This window comes from Salvelinus namaycush, chromosome 10 (genome assembly GCF_016432855.1).
Source record: "Salvelinus namaycush isolate Seneca chromosome 10, SaNama_1.0, whole genome shotgun sequence".
Taxonomy (NCBI): Eukaryota; Metazoa; Chordata; class Actinopteri; order Salmoniformes; family Salmonidae; genus Salvelinus; species Salvelinus namaycush.
In genome coordinates, this window is record NC_052316.1 from 1,563,663 (window position 1) to 1,585,610 (window position 21,948).

Consider the following 21,948-nt stretch of genomic DNA (forward strand, 5'->3'; position numbering starts at 1 on the left):
TGTTTTGATCTGGAAAATGTACAAAGAATTCAACCCTGTGGGGATCTTCATGCACCATTGACCTTAGTGAGAAGGAGGTAAGGCACTGGTCTATACTGGCCAATGGGGGAAATGGGGCTGTTACTGGCCAGCTATATACAGTACCAGCATAATTTTCAAAATATGGTTTGGCCTTTTGGCATATTCACTAACACTGGTATGGCAGAAGCACACTTTTGAGAACAGCCATAATGATTGACACCACGCTGTCATTGAAATAATGCATTTATTAAGATACCTAAATATGAGCTCTTTAAATGCATGACATGAATGTGCTATAGATATACTCTGGATATATCTCATTAACTTTTAATAATGCGTTTGGGACATGGTATAACACGTTCAGGAAATGCTTGTGAATGTGTAAATAAAGCATTATGGATATGTAGTCAAAGTAAATCATTACCGTTTTGGTATTCATTATTTTATATCTGCTATACATTCACTCAAAATGGGATCTTATGTTGCCAGAGTATCTCAAAGTTATTGGTCAGATGACCAAGTCTGACAAAGTGTGTGATTCATAGGGGGATTTTTATGACTGAATAAGATGAGTCCGACTATTATGACGAATGCCATGTAATGTTGGTAATGAGCCTTGTCATCACACAATCTGCTTTGACAGGACGTCGTAGGAACAAGCTGGAACACAACCGTCTTTGGCACTTCAGGAAAGCTCATCGGGGGAGTATGTGGCAAGAGTCAGTAAAAAGAGAATCCAACTTTACAGAGTCACCGAAGGATCAAATGAATCATTTTCCCTAGGTGTCTGTAGTGAAATAGACATAATACACGATGTTGAAGTGAAATACCAACCTTCAATTACCTTTATCTTATTCCCTTATTCTTATGAATGTTGTTTTAGTGGTTGTATTGCCTCATGAGCGGCTGGTTAGTATTTGGCAGTGGCATGAGCCCTGAGGTGGGGGTGGTGATTATATGTAACACTATATTACTGATGTGTAATCTATTCAGTGTTTTTCCTGCTGGAATGTAGATATCCTATGAATGGTTTTGAGGTTGTGGGAATACACTAACTAAACCAACCACCAACAGGTAGTCTAGCTATGGATCTTTTATTCCAGTCTTTTTTAACATATACTTTTTAACCCGGACCTTCACCATTGAATATCATTTTCTAACATAAGAGTGGAATGGTACGCATGTAGGAGAATTGTTTTAGCTCATGGCCCCATGTGGTGAACCACGCACATACAAAGGAATTATTTTTACTGCAGCCAGTGGAGTCGAGATATGAGAAGCTGTGTCACACACCCTCTACGTCAGACTACTCCTGCCTCAAACTTTTCTCCCTCATTCGGTTCACTCACGGCTGTCACCTTCTCCTGTAAAGTTGCCCCGGGAGAATGAAGGAGGACATTCTTGAAATGAGTAGTAGAACGAATGAGAAATTCCGTTTACACAAAGGATTCGATAGAAAATATTTGCATAGGTAAACTTCACCTGGTAAGTCGGTTTTCTTACATTTTGTTTCGCGTATATTTGCATATCATTTCCGGCATGATCTATAAGACTTACTGTCTTTCAACCGCAAATAATACGACTTTTTTGCGTTTGGAAATTCCTTATCGTAACAATAGAGGTCTACATTTTAAGTGTTGAAAGACGAAGCATTTATGGCTACACTATTTTTATTATTATTATAAAATTATAAATAACTAGACATTCCATAGGAACGTTGAATTACATGGCAAAACATTTCTCTCCATTGATTGTACTTTGGTATTTTATTCTGAAGCTTTCTGTCATACTAAAATTGGTTGTTTCACAAATTGCATGATACATAGTCATTAGAAAATCATGGGAATAAAGTCTGTTCCTTTTAGTTGTAAATTGTTATATGGAAGAGATTGTATCCATGATATCTGTAAAAGTCATACCTAATTGGTTTTGTCAGAGTCCATAGGCTATACTGTTGGTAAATATCTTCAGAGTTGAAGCTCAGCATGTCTTTATCCTTATCTCACTATACCTCTGTAATGAGAAAATGTGTGATTAACCAGTGATTTATGCAGCTGCTTCCAGTAAAAAGGGTGTTTGACATGGTGATTGCCCTTTAGAGTTGGGTAATTTATTCTTTCTCAGTTCAGGAGTTATTTGGCCATTAGAAAATTGGCACGGCACAAATAATGGGTTTATTAGAACTTTTGGTCTGGAGTTCTCAATACCGTCCTTGCACTAAATTAGCCCATGTAGTTATACTGTGTAGACCTACCATGAATTCCAAAAGGTTGATATTTGTTAGAATGTTAAAGAGAAACCAATAAATAATGCTTATTTCTTTCTCTCTTTATATCTCTTGTCAACTCTCGTCAGCAGCCTTTCACTCAAGATGGCCAGCCAGAACAAATGCTACCATGATGAGCCCATGAGCTTCTTCTACAACAACAGCAACCAGACCAAAGACGACTGGAACTCCACACAGCTCATTCCTGTACAAGTTGTAGGCTCCCTCTTCTGCTGCTTTATCCTGGTGTCCAACGCCATGGTCATTGCCGCCATCATCACCAACAAGAGGTTCCACTACCCGTTCTACTATCTCCTTGCCAACCTGGCCGCTTCAGACTTCCTCGCTGGTATAGCCTACGTATACCTCATGTTCAACACCGGGACGGTGTCCAGGAAACTAACTGTGAGGGGCTATTTCATTCGTCAAGGGCTTCTGGACACCAGTCTCTCAGCCTCTCTGGCGAACTTGCTAGTGATCGCCTTGGAGCGCTACATCTCTGTGATGGACTGGAAGGTCCACAGTAACCTGACCAAGCGGCGGGTGACCCTGCTCATCGTGCTGGTGTGGGCCATCTCTATCTTCATGGGCGCCGTGCCCAGCCTGGGGTGGAACTGCATCTGCAACCTTCAGGACTGCTCCCAGCTGGCGCCCATCTTCAGCCGGAGCTACCTGATTTTCTGGTCCGTGTCCAACCTGGTTTTGTTCCTGGTCATGGTGTCCATCTACCTGAGGATTTACACCTACGTCAAGAGGAAAACGGCGGTGCTCAGCCCGCACACCAGCGGCTCCATCAACCGCAAGAGGACACCCATCAAGCTCATCAAGACAGTCATGACTGTGTTAGGTAGGCTTGAGGCCATCGGATTCCTCTCACATTGTTTCAATGTAGGAACTTCAAATGTGTTTCTGAGTAGTACTGAGCCCTTTATGAAGGACTACATTTTTTTTTAAGTCATTGATTGGACCCATCAGAATTTCACTGTTGGGAAATGTAGTCCTTCCTAAAGTCTGAGTAGCACTAGTACTCTGTGCTCTTAAGTAGCAGAACATTTGATCATTTCATTGGTCCTTAAAGGACTTTCCTCATAAGCAATTAGACACACTCACAAGCTTGTCTCAAAGGTTATTTAGCTGGTTGAGTGTGGAGAAAGGTAGGGAAAGCATTGTTGCTGACAACAGTGGATTGTAATCTACATTTCCAAGATAGTGGGGGAAATCCTGATTAAAGGTTTGAGGTTTGAGCAAAATGTTATGGTCAAGGCCTTTAAAAAAACAGTTCAATATATCCCACATAGTGAAATAATTTGCCTGATATTGACATAATTTTTGAGTAATCTTTGTTTGACCTGGGTGTTGGTTTAAAAAGTGGACGGTTGTACTATGAACCTCAAAGTTTGCTGTGCAGTTGTGCGTCTTAAACTTGGGCTGCAGTTACGTAGCACTTTATTCAGCACAGACGCATATTATTTGCTCTGATCTGTCTCCACTTAATAACATGGTTCTCCACTTAGGATCACTCATCTGTGCACGTGTCTAAATCACTAACAAAGAAAAGTCATTTCAACTAACATCGTTGGAGCATGTGTCGATACTGATAGGGTCGAAAGAAAGGCAGCGCTGCTCTCGGATCAACTTTCTCTAGTCAAATCTTACCTTAACATTATAATTTTTCAAAATACTGACGACGGATCAGCTCCTAGAGTGATATTACCACCTATGTGGCTGCAAATATCGAGTCGGCTTATTCTAATGCTTACCCACATAATGAAATATTACAGTAGCCTATTAGCGAAATATAACTCAATTGATTGAACATAATGTATTTCAATAGGATTTAAATATATAGGTGTATGTAGCCTATACTGTATTTATCTTTTAATGCAGTAATCTCAGTTTTAATTTCAAGCATATTTTTATCCTTTAGCTTGTTTGTAACAATTGCAAAGACATTCGCAACTTTGTATTTGTAGTTATCGGTGGTCACAGACAGATAGATAAACATCTTGATTCTAAGTTTAGTTTAGTTTATTCGGATCCCCAATAGCTTTTTCCGAAGCAGCATATATTCTTCCAGGGGTCCACACAAAAACATAAAACACGACAAGTACCAAAACACCGATACACAAGACCAGTCACACAAATGTAAAATACAATGATATACAACGATATACATATATAGCGGAGATCTTCTCTATAAAGTGACGCGGGAGGGTAAAAAGCATCTGACGATGCACTTAGCTGTTAACAAAGCTCCTACGAAGGTTCCAACAATGAACTTAGCCTTAAGATGCTTTTGGGAATCAGGGCCCAGGTCTCCCCTGTAAAAAATATATTCTGACCTGAATGACCTCAAATTCCTGCATTAAATGAAGGTTAAAAAATAAATAAAAAATGTGCAGATCAGTCTACAAGGGCTTGTTTTCAACATGTGTGTGAATAGCAAACATACCACAAGTGTGCGGTCCTTAACATACACATTTGCACATGAGCATGCACATGCCAGATAAGATAAGGCGGGCTTCTGCTGGTAGGTGTGTCGGAACAGGATATGTTGCACTTAAAACAATAGTTGAGCACACCCACCCTCTCCTTAGCATGGCTCCTCAGTACAGGTCAGACGAGTTTGATTGTTATCAACTCGGCCAGTAGGTGCTGCTGAATTTCCTAAACATCAACTTTTTGTACATGCCAGATAGCATATTTACAGTTCTATGTTGTGCTAGAAGGAGTGTTTTCTTATATGCTGTCCTCCTGCCAGATTAATAAAAGTGAAAGCAGACTATCTCTGCGCTCTGGTCGCCCCCCAGATAGGCGTGGAGGAAGCTGCCTCGCTCTCTGTACAGAGTGTCTTCAAGACTGCGCTATGTAATTATCTCTGGCACAAGGACACACACAGTCACACACTGGTTAGGCTGCCAGGCATCTCAGCCGAAACCGCCCAAGACTGCACGGTCTGCGGCTTTCTCAGAAGAACCCCCAAAAAGAACCTATACTTTCAGGGGTTTTTCAGGCAGTGTGCAATTGCTTTCAGATGCAATTGTCCCCATTAAACTAGCTGTTGTGCTCTTATGTCCTCAAGTTTCAAGTCAAGCCTACCGTTACGTTATTCTGGGGTGAAAGACTCGAGACGCTAGGGAGGGTGTCTCATTGTATTTTTTTGAGCCTGCTGGAATTTTCCCACATTATAGCCATGGGTCCTTTGACGTTGTGTGTTACCCAATCACTTTTGTCATGATACAATTGTCTCTATCCTAGAGCAATTTGGAAGAATTGATGCAATTCTCCACATTCCATCTGTGAGGAGTTGTTCGATAACATTGTGATGCAGAAAGTCAACTCAAGATTGAAAAATAAAAACTCTATTGTCAGTATCTCAGTTGGGAATACGGTAGACAGCAAACCGGTAGGAAAAAAACGTAACAAACTTCTAAATATGCCTAAAATGTTCAGGTGAAAGCATTATCCTATGTGACAATGATAAGAACAGGGGAGAAGTATGAGAGAGAGCGAGGAAAGGAATCCCTATATTCGTCATTTGGGAGGTTAAGAAACAAGTACTCAAGCATATTACTGGGGCTGTACGGGGAAGAAAACAGCTCTTGTTAGCTCATGTTTCAGGTGAATAGAAATCTGTTCTTTTGTGTTGACTAACGCTGCATTAGTGACTGGATAAACCTGTCCAGACTTTTTCTGGGGCCTCATTTATAACCGTTGCATACATTTCACACTAAATAGTGCGTGCGCACGTACAAAAATATTGATATCTATAAACTTAAATGATAAATAAGCATGATTCCTGTAATCAATCAGATCCGTGGTGAAAACTGCACCTGAAAAACACCCATCATTCACCTTTTATGGTGACAATAACGCCCTTATTTACTGTATAGTTTGGAAGTATTGGAATTAGGCCAAGACTGTATCTAAAGGAACTGCAATGGCGAACTTGATAAAACATCTGGAGGTGTTGGCAGAATGTTTAAAACTTTTACAGTGACATATGCTATATCTGACAGTTTCTGAAAGAAAAAAACTATTGCAAATTGTTGTGGACCTGAAAACAGATGGTTTGAATTCAATAATGTTTTACTTTTACTTTTTCCCCGAACCTAAATATGCTGCTCTGCCTGCGAATTCTGAAACATTGTCTTGTTAGTATGTCTACTGTATAAAAAATGATTTAAAAAACAGTAGGCCTACTTGCAGTGGTAGCCTACACACTTCAAAGCAAAAGATCAACTGTCTGTTCATCTGTAAAATGTATACTGTATATTATAAACCACGCAACCATTCGGATAGAGAGGCTATTACTTCAAGTATTGTTCTCTATCTAATAGGCACAATTCAATGAGAGATGCACATGGCAATTTGTTGTAGGCTAAAGCTTCTTCAGGAAAATGAACCCATCAATGTCAGAAAAGGTGGTGAGGAATTTGTTCTGTTATAAAAGAAAGATGTATTATGTAGGCCTATTATGTTTATAAATGAAATAGTGTTTACTTGAGACATTTGAAATTACAGTAGGCTATTCAGAAGTACAGTAGCCTAAAAAAACTACATGGAAAAGGTGAACCGTCTGTTCGCATAGAGAAAAATACTTGAAATTGTTCAAATATTTACAACTGTAAAGTGGGTCTAATGAAATGAGAGATGGGACATTGTAGGCCTAAGGCTACTTTGAAAATATGAAGCCATCACAGTCAGTAAAGGTGATGAATGTATTCTGTCATGGAAATGAAATAGGAAATGTATGCCTATTTCTAACTATTTCAAAGACGCAAAGATACAAAAAACTATATTTTCTCTTCTCACTAACGGCAAATGATTGCATCTTGTTATTATATTTACCTTTTGTTATAAATAAGTGTGTCATCATATCCCTCATTTGCACCAAATACTAGGCTACTTGCCTGCTTGTATTGCAATACTTCAACCACTAGAAACTGTTCATGCATGGTCTGAAGTTTTGCGGGATCTAAAGTTTGCAGGTAGCTAAACAAATTCTCACGTCAAGTTCGGTTATAAATGCCAACTTTTGCCTGAAAACTGATGCATGCATGTTTTGGAGTATATTTTTGTACTCAACGTTTATAAACGAGGCCCCGGGGGCGGGTGGGTGTGTCGAAAGAGTGGGTGTATGAAAACGAATCCGCTTATTGGGCATATTATTTGTTGCCACTCAAGGCCGTTTTGCATGCCTGATTGGGCTTGGACGACGAGTCGATAAGCCGGCGACTAGTGTTGTATTGACGTGGCTGCTGACCTTTATTTGTTCTGTTATTTAACTAGGTGTCACGTTCCTGACCGGTTTTCTGTTATTTTGTATGTGTTTGACGGTCAGGGCGTGAGTTTGGGTGGGTAGTCTATGTTGTGTGTTTCTATGTTTGTTAAGGGTGACCTGATATGGCTCTCAATTAGAGGCAGGTGGTTTTCATTTCCTCTGATTGAGAGCCATATTAAGGTAGGTGTTTTCACACTGTTTGTTTGTGGGTGGTTGTCTCCTGTGTCAGTGTCTGTGTATGTTACGCCACACGGGACTGTTTTCGGTTTTGTTTGTTCGTTCGTTTTATGTAGTCAGTTTTCCTGTTCATGCGTTCTTCGTGTTTCATGTGAGTTCGTCGTTCAGGTCTGTCTACGTCGTTTATTGTTTTGTAACTATTCAAGTGTTCGTCGTGTTTTCTGTTTTGTTAATTAAAAATCATGTCGTATCAAAACGCTGCATTTTGGTTCAATCCCTGCTCCTCCTCTTCGGATGAAGAGGAAGAGGAAAGCCGTTACAGAACCACCCACCACACCAGAACCAAGCGGCGTGAATTCGAGCAGTGGCCTGCTACACAGGAATCCTGGACATGGGATGAAATATTGGAGGGAAAAGGACACTGGGCTCATATTGGGGAATATCTCCGCGCTCGTGAGGAGATGGAAGCAGCGAGAGCCCAGGAGCGGTGGTATGAGGAGGCAGCAAAGAGACGTGGCTGGAAGCCGGAGAATCAAGCTCAAAACCGCAGATATGAAGGTACGCGGCTAGCAAGGAAGCCCGAGAAGAAACCCCAAAAATTTCTTGGGGGGGGGCTAAGAGGTAGTGGGTCTAGGGCAGGTAGGAGACCTGCGCCCACTTCCCAGGCTAACCGTGGAGAGCGGGAGTACGGGCAGACACCGTGTTACGCAGTAGAGCGCACGGTGTCTCCTGTACGTGTGCATAGCCCGGTGCGGGTTATTCCACCTCCTTGCACTGGTAGGGCTAGATTGAGCATTGAGCCAAGTGCCATGAAGCCGGCTCTACATATCTGGCCACCAGTACGTCTCCTCGGGCCGGCTTACATGGCACCAGCCTTACGCATGGTGTCCCCGGTTCGCCTACATAGCCCGGTGCGGGTTATTCCACCTCCCCGCACTGGTCAGGCGACGGGGAGCATACAACCAGGTAAGGTTGGGCAGGCTCAGTGCTCACGGGAGCCAGTACGCCTGCACGGTCCGGTATTTCCGGTGCCACCTCCCCGCCCCAGCCCAGTACCACCAGTGCCTACTCCACGCACCAGGCTTCCAGTGCGTCCCCAGAGCCCTGTTCCTCCTCCACGCACTCTCCCTATGGTGCGTGTCTCCAGCCCAGTGCCTCCAGTTCCGGCACCACGCACTAAGCCACCTGTGCGTCTCCAGAGCCCTGTACGCACTGTTCCTTCTCCCCGCACTCGCCCTGAGGTGCGTGCCCTTAGCCCGGTACCACCAGTGCCGGTACCACGCACCAGGCCTATAGTGCGCTTCGAGAGGTCAGTGTGCCCTGTCCCTGCTCCCCGCACTAGCCTGAAGGTGCGTGTCCTTAGCCCGGTGCCTCCAGTTCCGGCACCACGCACCAGGCCTACAGTGCGCCTCATCCGGCCAGAGCCATCCGTCTCCCCAGCGCCATCTGAGCCATCCGTCTCCCCAGCGCCATCTGAGCCATCCGTCTCCCCAGCGCCATCTGAGCCATCCGTCTGCCCAGTGCCGTCTGAGCCATCCGTCTGTCCCGAGCCATTAGAGCCGCCCGTCTGTCCCGAGCCGTCAGAGCCGTTAGTCAGTCAGGAGCCGCTAGAGCCATTTGTCAGTCAGGATCTGCCAGAGCCGCCAACCAGACAGGATCTGCCAGAGCCGCCAACCAGACAGGATCTGCCAGAGCCGCCAACCAGACAGGATCTGCCAGAGCCGCCAGCGAGCCATGAGCGTCCAGAGCCGTCAGCCAGCCATGAGCGTCCAGAACCGTCAGCCAGCCATGAGCGTCCAGAGCCGTCAGCCAGCCATGAGCGTCCAGAGCCGTCAGCCAGCCATGAGCGTCCAGAGCCGTCAGCCAGCCATGAGCGTCCAGAGCCGTCAGCCAGCCATGAGCGTCCAGAGTCGTCGGTCAGCCATGAGCAGCTCCTCAGGCCGGAGCTGTTATTTATCCAGAACTGCCCCTCAGTCCAGAGCTGTCTCTCTGTCCGGAGCTGCCCCTCTATCCTGAGCTACCTCTCTATCCTGAGCTACCTCTCTATCCTGAGCTATCCCTCTGTCCTGAGCTACCTCTCTGTCCTGAGCTACCTTGTCCCGGAGCTGTCCTTTATCTTGGTGTTGCCCCTTAAATTAGGTGGGTGGAGTAAGAGGGTGGTCATTCTGAGGGGGAGACGTAAGCTGGGATTGACTATGGTGGGGTGGGGACCTCGCCCTGAGCCTGAGCCACCACCGTGGTCAGACGCCCACCCAGACCCTGCCCTAGACTTTTGGTGGTGCGTTCGGAGTACGCACCTTGAGGGGGGGGTTATGTCACGTTCCTGACCGGTTTTCTGTTATTTTGTATGTGTTTGACGGTCAGGGCGTGAGTTTGGGTGGGTAGTCTATGTTGTGTGTTTCTATGTTTGTTAAGGGTGACCTGATATGGCTCTCAATTAGAGGCAGGTGGTTTTCATTTCCTCTGATTGAGAGCCATATTAAGGTAGGTGTTTTCACACTGTTTGTTTGTGGGTGGTTGTCTCCTGTGTCAGTGTCTGTGTATGTTACGCCACACGGGACTGTTTTCGGTTTTGTTTGTTCGTTCGTTTTATGTAGTCAGTTTTCCTGTTCATGCGTTCTTCGTGTTTCATGTGAGTTCGTCGTTCAGGTCTGTCTACGTCGTTTATTGTTTTGTAACTATTCAAGTGTTCGTCGTGTTTTCTGTTTTGTTAATTAAAAATCATGTCGTATCAAAACGCTGCATTTTGGTTCAATCCCTGCTCCTCCTCTTCGGATGAAGAGGAAGAGGAAAGCCGTTACACTAGGCAAGTCAGTTAAGAACACAATCTTATTTTACAATGACGGCCTACCCCGGCCAAACCCTCCCCTAACCAGGACAACGCTGGGCCAATTGTGCGCTGCCCTATGGGACTCACGATCACGGCCGGTTGTGATACAGCCTGGGATTGAACCAGGATCTGTAGTGACGCCGCTAGCACTGAGATGCAGTGCCTTAGACCGCTGTGCCAGGTGCTTCCTACTGGGCAGATGTACCACAGTTGTCGCCGGCAGTAGCTAACTTGACAAAAATAAATAAATTCACCCACATGATTTTATTTCAAGTAGGATAGCAGCCTATACAATAAATAACTTATATTGATAACCATCTAGATATCAATTCATACATACAGTGCCTTCATAAAGTATTCACAACCCTTTACGTTTTCCACATTTTGTTGTTACAAAGTGCAATTAAATTGTCATTTTTTGTCAACGATCTACACAAAATACTCTGTAATGTCAAAGTGGTAAAACATTTTGGGGAAAAATGTACTAATATATCTTGATTAGATAAGTATTCAACCCCCTGAGTCAATGCATGTTAGAATCACCTTTGGCAGTAATTACAGCTGTGAGTCTTTCTGGTTAACTCTGTAAGAGCTTTCCACACCTGGATTGTGCAACATTTGCCCATTATTCTTTTCAAAATTCTGCAAGTTCTGTCTGATTGGATCTTGATCATTGCTAGAGAACAATTTAGGTTTTGCCATTTGTCTTCAAGAAAATTTTAAGTCAAAAAGAACAGTGGGTTAACTGCCTTGTTCAGGGGCAGAACGAAAGATTCTTACCTTGTCAGCTCGGAGATTCGATTCAGCAACATTTCGGTTAATTGCCATACCCTCTATCCACTAGAATACCTGTGTGTAAATTGATGAGGGAAAAAACTATTTAATCAATTTTAGAAAAAGACTGACGTAACAAAATGTGAAAAAATCAAGTGGTCTGAATACTTTCAAATGCACTATATATACAGAGTTGAAGTCGGAAGTTTACATACACCTTAGTCAAATACATTTAAACTCAGTTTTTCACAATTCCTGACATTTAATCCTTGTTTAAATACAATCAGTTAGAATTTGGTAGCATTGCTTTTAAAATGATTAATTTGGGTCAAATGTTTAGGGTAGCCTTCCACAACCTTCCCACAATAAGTTGGGAGAATTTTGGCCCATTCCTCCTGACAGAGCTGGTGTAACTGAGTCAGGTTTGTAGGCCTCCTTGCTCGCACATGCTTTTTCAGTTCTAACCACAAATTTTCTATAGGATTGAGGTCAGGGCTTTGTGATGGCCACTCCAATACCTTGACTTTGTTGTCCTTAAGCCAGTTTGCCACACCTTTGGAAGTATGCTTGGGGTCATTGTCCATTTGGAAGACCCATTTGCGACCAAGCTTTAACTTCCTGACTGATGTCTTGAGATGTTGCTTCAATATATCCACTAATTTCCCTCTCTCGTGATGCCATCTATTTTGTGAAGTGCACCAGTCCCTCCTGCAGTAAAGCAGCCCCATAACATGATGCTGCCACCCCCGTGCTTCACGGTAGGGATGGTGTTCTTTAGCTTGCAAGGCTCCCCCTTTTTCCACCAAACATAACGATGGGCATTATGTCCATACAGTTCTGTTTTTGTTTCATCAGACCAGAGGACATTTCTCCACGAAGTACGATCTTTGTCCCCATGTGCAGTTGCAAACCGTAGTCTGGCTTTTTTTATGGCGGTTTTGGAGAAGTGGCTTCTTCCTTGCTGAGCGGCCTTTCAGGTTATGTGGATATAGGACTCGTTTTACTGTGGATATAGATTATTTTGTAACTGTTTCCTCCAGCATCTTCACAAGGTCCTTTGATGTTGTTCTGGGATTGATTTGCACTTTTCGCACCAAAGTAGTTCATCTCTAGGAGACAGAACGCGTCTCCTTCCTGAGCGTCATGACGGCTGCGTAGTCCTGTGGTGTTTATACTTGCGTACTATTGTTTGTACAGATGAACGTGATACCTTCAGGTGTTTGGAAATTGCTCCCAAGGATGAACCAGACTTGTGGAGGTTTCCAATTTCTTTCTGAGGTATTGGCTGATTTCTTTTGATTTTCCAATGATGTCAAGCAAAGAGGCACTGAGTTTGAAGGTAGGCCTTGAAATACATCCACAGGTACACCTCCAATTGACTCAAATTATGTCAATTAGCCTATCAGAAGCTTCTAAAGCCATGACATCATTTTCTGGAATTTTCCAAGCTGTTTAAAGGCACAGTCAACTTAGTATATGTAAACTTCTGACCCACTGGAATAGTGATACAGTGAATTATAAGTGAAATAATCTGTCTGTAAACAATTGTTGGAAAAATGACTTGGGTCATGTTCAAAGTAGATGTCCTAACTGACTTGCCAAAACTATAGTTTGTTAACAAGAAATTTGTGGAGTGGTTGAAAAACGAGTTTTAATGACTCCAACCTAAATGTATGTAAACTTCCGACTTCAACTGTATTATACACAGTACCAGTCAAAAGTTTGAACACATGTACTAATTCCAGGGTTTTTCTTAATTTGTTTACTATGTTCTACATTGTAGAATAATTGTGAAGACATCAAAACTATGAAATAACACATGGAATCATGTAGTAACCAAAAAAAGTGTTTAACAGATCAAAATAAATTTAATATTTGAGATTCTTCAAAGTAGCCACCATTTGCCTTGATGACAGCTTTGCGCACTCTTGGCATTCTGTCAACCAGCTTCATGAGGAATGCTTTTCCAACAGTCTTGAAAGAGTTCCCACATATGCTGAGCACTTGTTGGCTGCTTTTCCTTCACTCTGCGGTACAACTCATCCCAAACCATCTCAATTGGGTTGAGGTCAGGTGATTGTGGAGGCCAGGTCATCTGATGCAGCACTCCATCACTCTCCTTCTTGGTAAAATAGCCCTTACACAGCCTGGAGGTATGTTTTGGGTCAGTGTCCTGTTGAAAAACAAATGATAGTCATACTAAGCGCAAACCAGATGGGATGGCATATCGCTGCAGAATGCTGTGGTAGCCGTTCTGGTTAAGTGTGCCTTGAATTCTAAATAAATCACTGACAGTGTCACCAGAAAAGCACCCCCACACCTCCTCCTCCATGCTTCACGGTGTGAACCACACATGCAGAGATCATCCGTTCACCTACTGTGCATTTTACAAAGACACGGCGGTTGGATCCAAAAATCTCAGCTTTGGACAGATTTCCGCTGATCTAATGTCTATTGCTTGTGTTTCTTGGCCCAAGCAAGTATCTTATTTTTATTGGTGTCCTTTAGTAGTGGTTTCTTTGCAGCAATTCGAACATGAAGGCCTGATTCACACAGTCTCCTCTGAAAAGTTGATGTTGAGATGTATCTGTTACTTGAAGTACTCTTTGAAGCATTTATTTGGGCTGCAATTTCTGAGGCTGGTAACTCCAATTAACTTTTCCTCTGCAGCAGAGGTAACTCTGGGTCTTTCTTTCCTGTGGCAGTCCTCATGAGAGCCAGTTTCATCATAGCACTTAATGGTTTTTGCGACTGCACCTGATTAAACTTTAGAAGTTATTGACATTTTCCGGATTTACTGACCTTCATGTCTTAAAGTAATGATGCTTATTTGAGTTGTTATTTGAGTTGTTCTTGCTGTAATATGGACTTGATCTTTTCCCAATTTGGGCTGTCTTCTGTATACCATCCCTACCTTGTCACAACACAACTGATTGGCTCAAACACATTAAGAAGGAAAGAAATTCCACAGATGAACTTTTAACAAGGCACACTTGTTCATTGAAATGCATTCCATGTGACTACCTCATGAAGCTGGTTGAGAGAATGCCAAGAGTGTGCAAAGCTGTCAAGGCAAAGGGTGGCTACTTTGACAAATCTTAAATATAAAATATGGACGGTATATGAATAGGAAAGGTGTGTATAGCAGTAATTATATAGGATGAGCCTTGACTACCATACAGTAAATACATATGAAGTGTGTAAAAACGGACCTTTTGAAATAAAGTAAATGAATCTCGAAGAGATACAGTGCCTTCATAAGATATTCATACCCCTTGACTTATTCCACATTTGTTGTGTTACAGCTTGAATTCAAAATGTATTATTTTTTTTTATTCTCACCAATCTACACACAATACCTTGTAATGACAAAGTGAAAGCATGTTTTTGTATTTCTTTTTTTGTGCAAATGTATTGAATATGAAATACAGAAATCTCTCATTTACATTAGTATTCACACCCCTGAGTCAATACTTTCTATATGCACCATATGTGCTCTTCTTTGCGACGCATTGCAAAACCTCCCTGGTCTTTGGGGTTGAATCTGTGTTTGAAATTCACTGCTGAACTGAGGAACCTTACAGATAATATGTGTGATGTACAGAGACGAGGTAGTCATTAAAAAATAATGTTAAACGCTATTATTGCACATAGTCCATGTAACGTATTATGTGACTTGTTAAGCACATTTTTACTCCTGAATGTATTTAGGCATGCCATAACAAAGGAGTTGAATACTTATTGACTCAACATTTTTTTATTAATTTGTAAAAAAATAAAAAATAAAAACATGAAAAACATAATTCCCGTTAACATTACGGGATATTGTGTGTATGCCAGTGACAACAAATCTAAATGTAAGCAATTGTAAATTCAGGCTGTAACACAACAACAAAAAAGTCAAGAGGTGTGAATACTTTTTGAAGGCACCGTACATCTCCAATATCACTAACATCTATCATTTAGGAAATGGTGGAAGGAGAATGCAGGGAGATTTGGCATCACCTTTGACCTTGTTAAACATGTTGGCTGGAGTTTTACTGTCATTTCTTTTTGACCATTTTAATTGAGAACAATCACAGTGAGGTACTTAATTGTTAACCAGAAATGATTTGATATTGAGATCAAAATGGCTGCATTGGACGCTAAAAGTGTTTTCTACACTGTTATGGTTACAGTCATCTCTCATGACAGATATAAACAGTTAGCCAGGTGGCATACACAATATTTGGTTACAGTGATTTTGAGGAGCATTAGGTTAGAAGAAGCCCCCCCCATACAGGTAGCTGTAAAATAATCTCAAAAATTCCCACCGAGATTGGGACCTGATTGTGCTTGATGGTAGCTATTTAGGCACACACGTGCATAAACTCAACCCCTATGCTTTGATTCATCGTCCTTGTGATTCTGTGGAAAGGAAGAAGGCAAACATTCATGGTAGCCATTTCACTGTAATATGTGGGACCATTTATGGATTTAGACTGAAGCAAACAGAACTGCAGAGAAAAATCTTGACTCATTCTGCTTCCCTTGATGTATACCCTGCCATATATTTCAGAGGTTAATGAATGCCGCTCAACCAAAAGCTCACATGTGCTAGAAACATGCCTGCTTCCCAACCCAGATGTTTTTTTTTATATTTCATATGAAACACCCATGGAACCCCCACCATTTCTTTCTGCCTGCTCCTTGTATTTTAGTTGGTGACCTTGTATTTTTGAGAGAGAAGGCGTGGTTCATATTCCCTCCCTCTCTTCTCCCTTGTGGAGAACACAATTGTTGTTTTTGTTCTACTGAGCTGAAGCCGGGTTCCGGAGAGGTATTGGCAGAATGGACAAGCTGCTACATGTCCGAGAAAAGCTCCCTGAAATCCCTTAATCTTGCCGCAACACGCTCTGCGGTCGGTGACTAGCCTAGATACTGGTTGGCATTTCACGTCGAATGAAAATTCAGACAAACATTGAGTGTAGTGTCTGAGACACAAAGAATGGAAAAATATAATTTTCTTCCTTCTAAGACAGCCTTTGGGTCTGTCGGTTTTTCTCTAACTTGTACCTGCTTTCCTCAGACGGTATTCATTGGCAAGCCATCATAACTTAGGTAGCTCTCGCTTTTGTCTCCAGTGTAGTGACAGAAGCGACGTCCCAATTGTCTCTCCTTCCTCCCAAAGTGTGCACTTGTTCACTTCCCTTCAGTGATTTGAATAGGGAATGACTGGTATAAGAAATATGGTGGAAACATCCACGAGCCTGTGCCTCCGCCACTCTAATGCTTTTAGATTTGTGAGAAGTAGTGAATGAGTGCACACCTCAGGAGAAAGGAGATATTATTGGGACACACATAGAGGCTGAGATGGTGTAGCATCCTGTCCCTCATTGCCTCTTTTCTAACTTGAATCAAGCATTGATTATCTCTTGGTAAAATTGGTATGGCTCCTGTTTACAGTGACCATTTCTCACAGAACGATTATGTTTCAGTCCTAGCTAACACTAAAGGAGAATGATTTTTCAGTCACCTGACCTGTTGAAAATAAAGTAAACAGATCTCCAAAAAGAGATATCTCTCATACATCTAGGGCTCTGTTTTCATCTGGAGTTAATCGCCAAAGCTTTATTCAAATATCATTTTCGCAGCAGCAAAACAGTGAGCGGACAGCTATGTAGGCTATTACATCATTTTAGCCAGCTCCTGTTATTATTTTGGATATGCATTAAAAAAAACTCCATGTAGGCTGTATGCCCATCGTGGAACGAGAGCTGAGATAATCCGGTGACACTTGAATTTAGAAAAATGTAAGTTATTTTCCTGTAACAGTTGCTTGTTTTCAATTTCGTTTGATTAAAAAACAAGCCCTTAGTAGGTTCCCATTACCCTACTCAAACAAAAGCTGGTTCAACAGCAATGCGTTTGGTGTCTTTCTTATCTTGGCCATGCATTAGCCAAGTAGCCTATCCATAAAAGGTTTCTAAATGGTCTACTCATGAGGCTTTCATGCTTTTGCATTATTCACAATTCATATAGGCCTACCTGCAGGGCATACTCCATTCTGCTTGGATCTATCCCCAGTGCCTCTTGTCTGGTTACCAAAGGTGCGCTCCTCCAAACACAGGCTATTCACATTTTCAGTCCTATAACACCATATCAACGGTAGGTCTCTAGGCTATATCTTGCTTATTGAGAACATACAATACAATTTAGCGCAGTGCTTAAAGGCCAATACTCTTTGAATCCAATTACAACAATGCTGACTGTCAACACTCAAAACATATTGAGCAAACACTGGATTTTTTTTTTTCCTTATTTCCTAAACTGTATTATCAATCCACAATGGACTAGGATGAGAATATTCCATACCCCCAGCCGAATTGGAGTTGATGACAACAAAAAGACTAACACATGCAATATTAAGCCATGCAATGCCTTGATTGGCCAGTGACTGTCCAAGCCCTGGTCACACCTACAACTTGTTTATGCATCAAAACCCAACCCGTTTGTGCCACCACCAGCTTTTGCGCTAATAACTGCTGTGAAAATAGCACTAATATTTCTGACACACCCAGGGACCTGTAGCGCTACCGCCAGCGCTCAGATTTACCATTATATTAGGTTTGATAAAACATTGGAGATGTCTCTAATATTTGGAGATGTCTCTAATATTTCTAATAATCTCATCTCTAATGATGATAAAGATATCTCCAACTTTTGACCTTAATAAACATGTTGGCTGGAGTTTTACTGTTATCTATTGCCAGGGAAGGAGAGTTGTGTAATATGTCCAGTGTGACTCTGGCAAATAGTATATATTATATTTCTAATAATCTCTAATCTATTGATCTAATCTCTAATGCTTTTGGATATATCTCAAATGTTTTGAAATAATATAATATATTTTATAATCTCTAATATTGTCTTTCATTACAGGGGCGTTTGTGATCTGCTGGACGCCGGGCCTGGTGGTGCTGCTGCTAGACGGCCTCCATTGCCAACAGTGCGAGGTGATGCTCTTTAAGCGCTGGCTCCTCCTGCTGGCAGTACTCAACTCGGTCATGAACCCTGTCATCTACTCCTACAAGGATGACGAGATGTGGACCACCTTAAAGAACCTGCTTCGCTGCGTGGGCAATGGCACCCGGCGCCAGCGCTCGTCCAGGGCCAACGCCCGGCCTCTCAGCTCAGCCCAGGAGACGGGAACCACGCCGCAGACCTCTGAGGAGAAGGAGACCACCAAGGGCTCGGACGCCCAGGGGATGCTCAAGGCCTGAACCAAGACCTGAGGCAAGCAAGGCCGTTGTGGGAGTGTCTCTACAAGTGGATGTAGAGAGACATATAAAAACACAGATGGGTCTTCCATGGTCCAATGTTGTCTTCAGTGTAGCTGACATGTTTAAAGGGCAGCTCGAACTGGGTCTGGGCCTTAGTGGAGGATTCCTCGAGGATGAAGGGCCATCCTTACTCTGCCCAATATGGGATATTAGCCTGCAAACTAAGGGGGCGACTACAGTATATCCAAATGGCTGACGAAAGATGTTGTGATATGAAGTAGACAGTGGTATAATGGTACATTTCCTGTTTTTACCTCAATAGTTTTTTTTAAGATCTAGAAAAGAGTAACTGATGCTTTTTTCCACCGTATAACCTTTACGTCTCATGGATTTCTTTCATCAGGTTATTAATCTTGCCCTTATTTCCTTTTGAAAACAAAGTACTGTACTTGACGAAATAGCATTGTTCTTAATACATCATTGTACTATATATAGTACTAGGCTTATTAGGAGTTAAAGATGGTTTTCAAGTCTCATTGTTCCTATTTTTGACACACACAGGGAATCACAATCTACTGTATTTGGCTGCTAACATCCCTGAATGTTGTGTTAATGAATTGACAAATTCCTTTCTAATGGAAGGAAAATGTGTGTCTCTCAACTAGAATAGATAAGCACTAGTCCCAATTTGCTCCTTTCCCCTTGCTCTTGTCCCTTACCTTAAAATGTTTGCAGATCTGAAGTGTCAGTGTAGTGGTGGAGCGTCTGCCATATTGTGTGCCTTACAATCTGCTAACATCGAAGGATTAGGGCCAATGGGTTAACGAGGGACGATTATTTGGAAACATGTCACACTTTTCTAATGTCAAACTGCCCGAGATACACAGTAGATGGCTATTGGCACAACTGTCATTTTAAAGGAAGACCGTTAAATCCACCTTGCTTTGACAGTCAGTGGTCCATGCAGTACCCCAAAAGGAAGTAATTTATTTTGCCAGATGCATCATCAGTACAGTAGTCACTCCCTTTAACATTACTCTATGTACAGTGCCTTGACATTTTTCTAATTTTGTTGTTACAAAGTGGCATTAACTTTCTTTTTCAATGATCTACACAACAACAAAAAAATCCATTTTTTTTATTAATGGAAAATTAAACACGATTTCAGTGCTTTCAGAAAGTATTCACACCCCTTGAGTTTTCCACGTTTTGTTTTGTTTGTTTTGTTACAAACTGGGAATAAAATGGATTTAATTGTCATTTTTTTGTCAATATACACAAAATACTCTAATGTCAAAGTGGAAGAAAAATTCTAACATTTGTAAAAAGTGAATGAAAAATAAAACACTAATATATCTTGATTAGATAAGTAGTCAACCCCCTAAGCCAATACATGTTAGAATCACAGTTGGCTGCGATTACAGCTGTGAGTCTTTCTGGGTAAGTCTCACACCTGGATTGTGCAACATTTGCCCATTATTCTTAAAATAATTCTTCAAGCTTTGTCAAATTGGTTATTGATCATTGCTAGACAACCATTTTCAGGTCTTGCCATAGATTTTCAAGCAGATTTAAGTCAAAACTGTAACTCAGCCACTCAGGAACATTCTCTGTTTTCTTGGTAAGCAACTCACTTGTGGATTTGGCCTGGTGTTTAAGGTTATTGTCCTGCTGAAAGAAGAATTAATCTCCCAATGTCTGGTGGAAAGCAGACTGAACTAGGTTTTCCTCTAGGATTTTGCCTGTGCTTAGCTCCACTCCCTAGTCCGATTACAAGCATACCCATAACATGATGCAGCCACCACTATGCTTGAACATATGGGGAGTGGTGCTCAGTAATGTGTTCTATTGGATTAGCCCCAAACATAACACTTTGTATTCGGAAAGAAAATGTATTGCTTCACCATGTTTTGCAGTTTTGCTTTAGTGCAGTGGTATTCAACTATTACCCTACGATGTGCTGTTTTTCTGTTCTACCTGATAATTAATTGCACCTACCTGGTGTCCCAGGTCTAAATCAGTCCCTGATTAGAGGGCAATAATGAAAAATTCAGTGCAACTGGCATCGAGGTCCAGAGATGAGTGTGATGAGTTTAGTGCCTTGTTGCAAACAGGATGCATGTTTTGGAATATTTTTATTCTGTACAGGCTTCCTTCTTTTCACTCTGTCAATTATTTGTGGAGTAACTACAATGTTGTTGATCCATCCTCAGTTTTCTTCTATCACAGCCATTAGACTCTGTAAATGTTTCAAGTTCACAATTGGCCTCACGGTGAAATCCCTGAGCGGTTTCCTTCCTCTCCGGCAACTGAGTGAAGGACGTCTGTATCTTTGTAGTAACTGGGTGTATTGATACACCATCCAAAGTTTAATTAATTACTTCATCATGCTCAAAGGGATATTCAATGTCTGTTTTTTTCTTTGTTACCCATCTACAAATAGGTGCCCTTCTTTGTGAGGCATTGGAAAACCTCCCTGGTCTTTGTGGTTGAATCTGTGTTTGATATTCACTGCTCGACTGAGGGACCTTACAGATAATTATATGTATGGGGTACAGAGATGAGGTAGTCATTTAACTTATTATGTGACTTGTTAAGTAAATGTTTACTCCGTAACTTATTTAGGCTTGCCATAACAAAGGGGTTGAATACTTCTTGAATCAAAACATTTTCAGCTTTTCATTTTTAATACATTCGTCAACATTTCGAAAAACATAATTCCACTTTGACATCATGGGGTATTGTGTGTAGGCCAGTATTAAAAAAAAATCTAAATTGAATACATTTCAAATTCAGGCTGTCACACAACAAAAGGTGTGAAAGGTCAAGGGGTGTGAATACGTATGAATAAGTGTGAATACGTATGAAGGCACTGTATATCAACACACAGTCAATGTCCAAGCTGAGAAGAAAAAGAAAAGCCTGCAGCACTGTCAACATCAAAAAAACGTTTTTTACTTTCGCAGTGGAATTTTTGCACATCCTTTCATGCAACTCGTAATGGCCATCGCCGCCTCATGCTGACGAAACAGCTGCTCGCTCACCTGAGAGCAAGGCCCAGGCTTGCAAACATTGCGACACACTGGATTCCTGCAGTAGATATGCCTGCAGGGAACTGACAAGGATATAACTGGAGCAACCCTTCCTTCCACAGGAGACCAATGATTAATCATTTACTGGGTCATTGAAACTCTTTACCTGCTGTACACTATTTATGTGGTTAAACCACTCTTTGTGTAAAAGGAAAAACCTCATTAAAACACATTTTTCCTCTGACTTTGATTGATTCAGTGGGACGTGTTGGAATGTGGTATATGTACATGTAAACAGGATG

At 41.9% G+C, this 21,948-nt stretch overlaps 1 protein-coding gene across 2 annotated transcripts; it reads left to right on the forward strand.

Annotated features, from left to right (window-relative positions):
• Positions 1–1,146: 1,146 nt before the first annotated feature.
• lpar3 (lysophosphatidic acid receptor 3) lies at positions 1,147–19,856 on the forward strand. 2 transcript variants are annotated; one of them, XM_039002043.1, is made up of 3 exons: positions 1,147–1,506; positions 2,377–3,134; positions 18,274–19,856. In XM_039002043.1, exons 2-3 carry the CDS (start codon positions 2,393–2,395, stop codon positions 18,612–18,614), a joined length of 1,083 nt encoding a protein of 360 aa, XP_038857971.1. In that variant the 5' UTR covers positions 1,147–1,506; positions 2,377–2,392; the 3' UTR covers positions 18,615–19,856. The 2 variants fall into 2 exon arrangements, with proteins under 2 accessions (XP_038857971.1, XP_038857970.1); XM_039002042.1 differs by having other exon boundaries at positions 1,149–1,506; positions 2,380–3,134.
• The last annotated feature ends 2,092 nt before the right edge of the window (positions 19,857–21,948 follow it).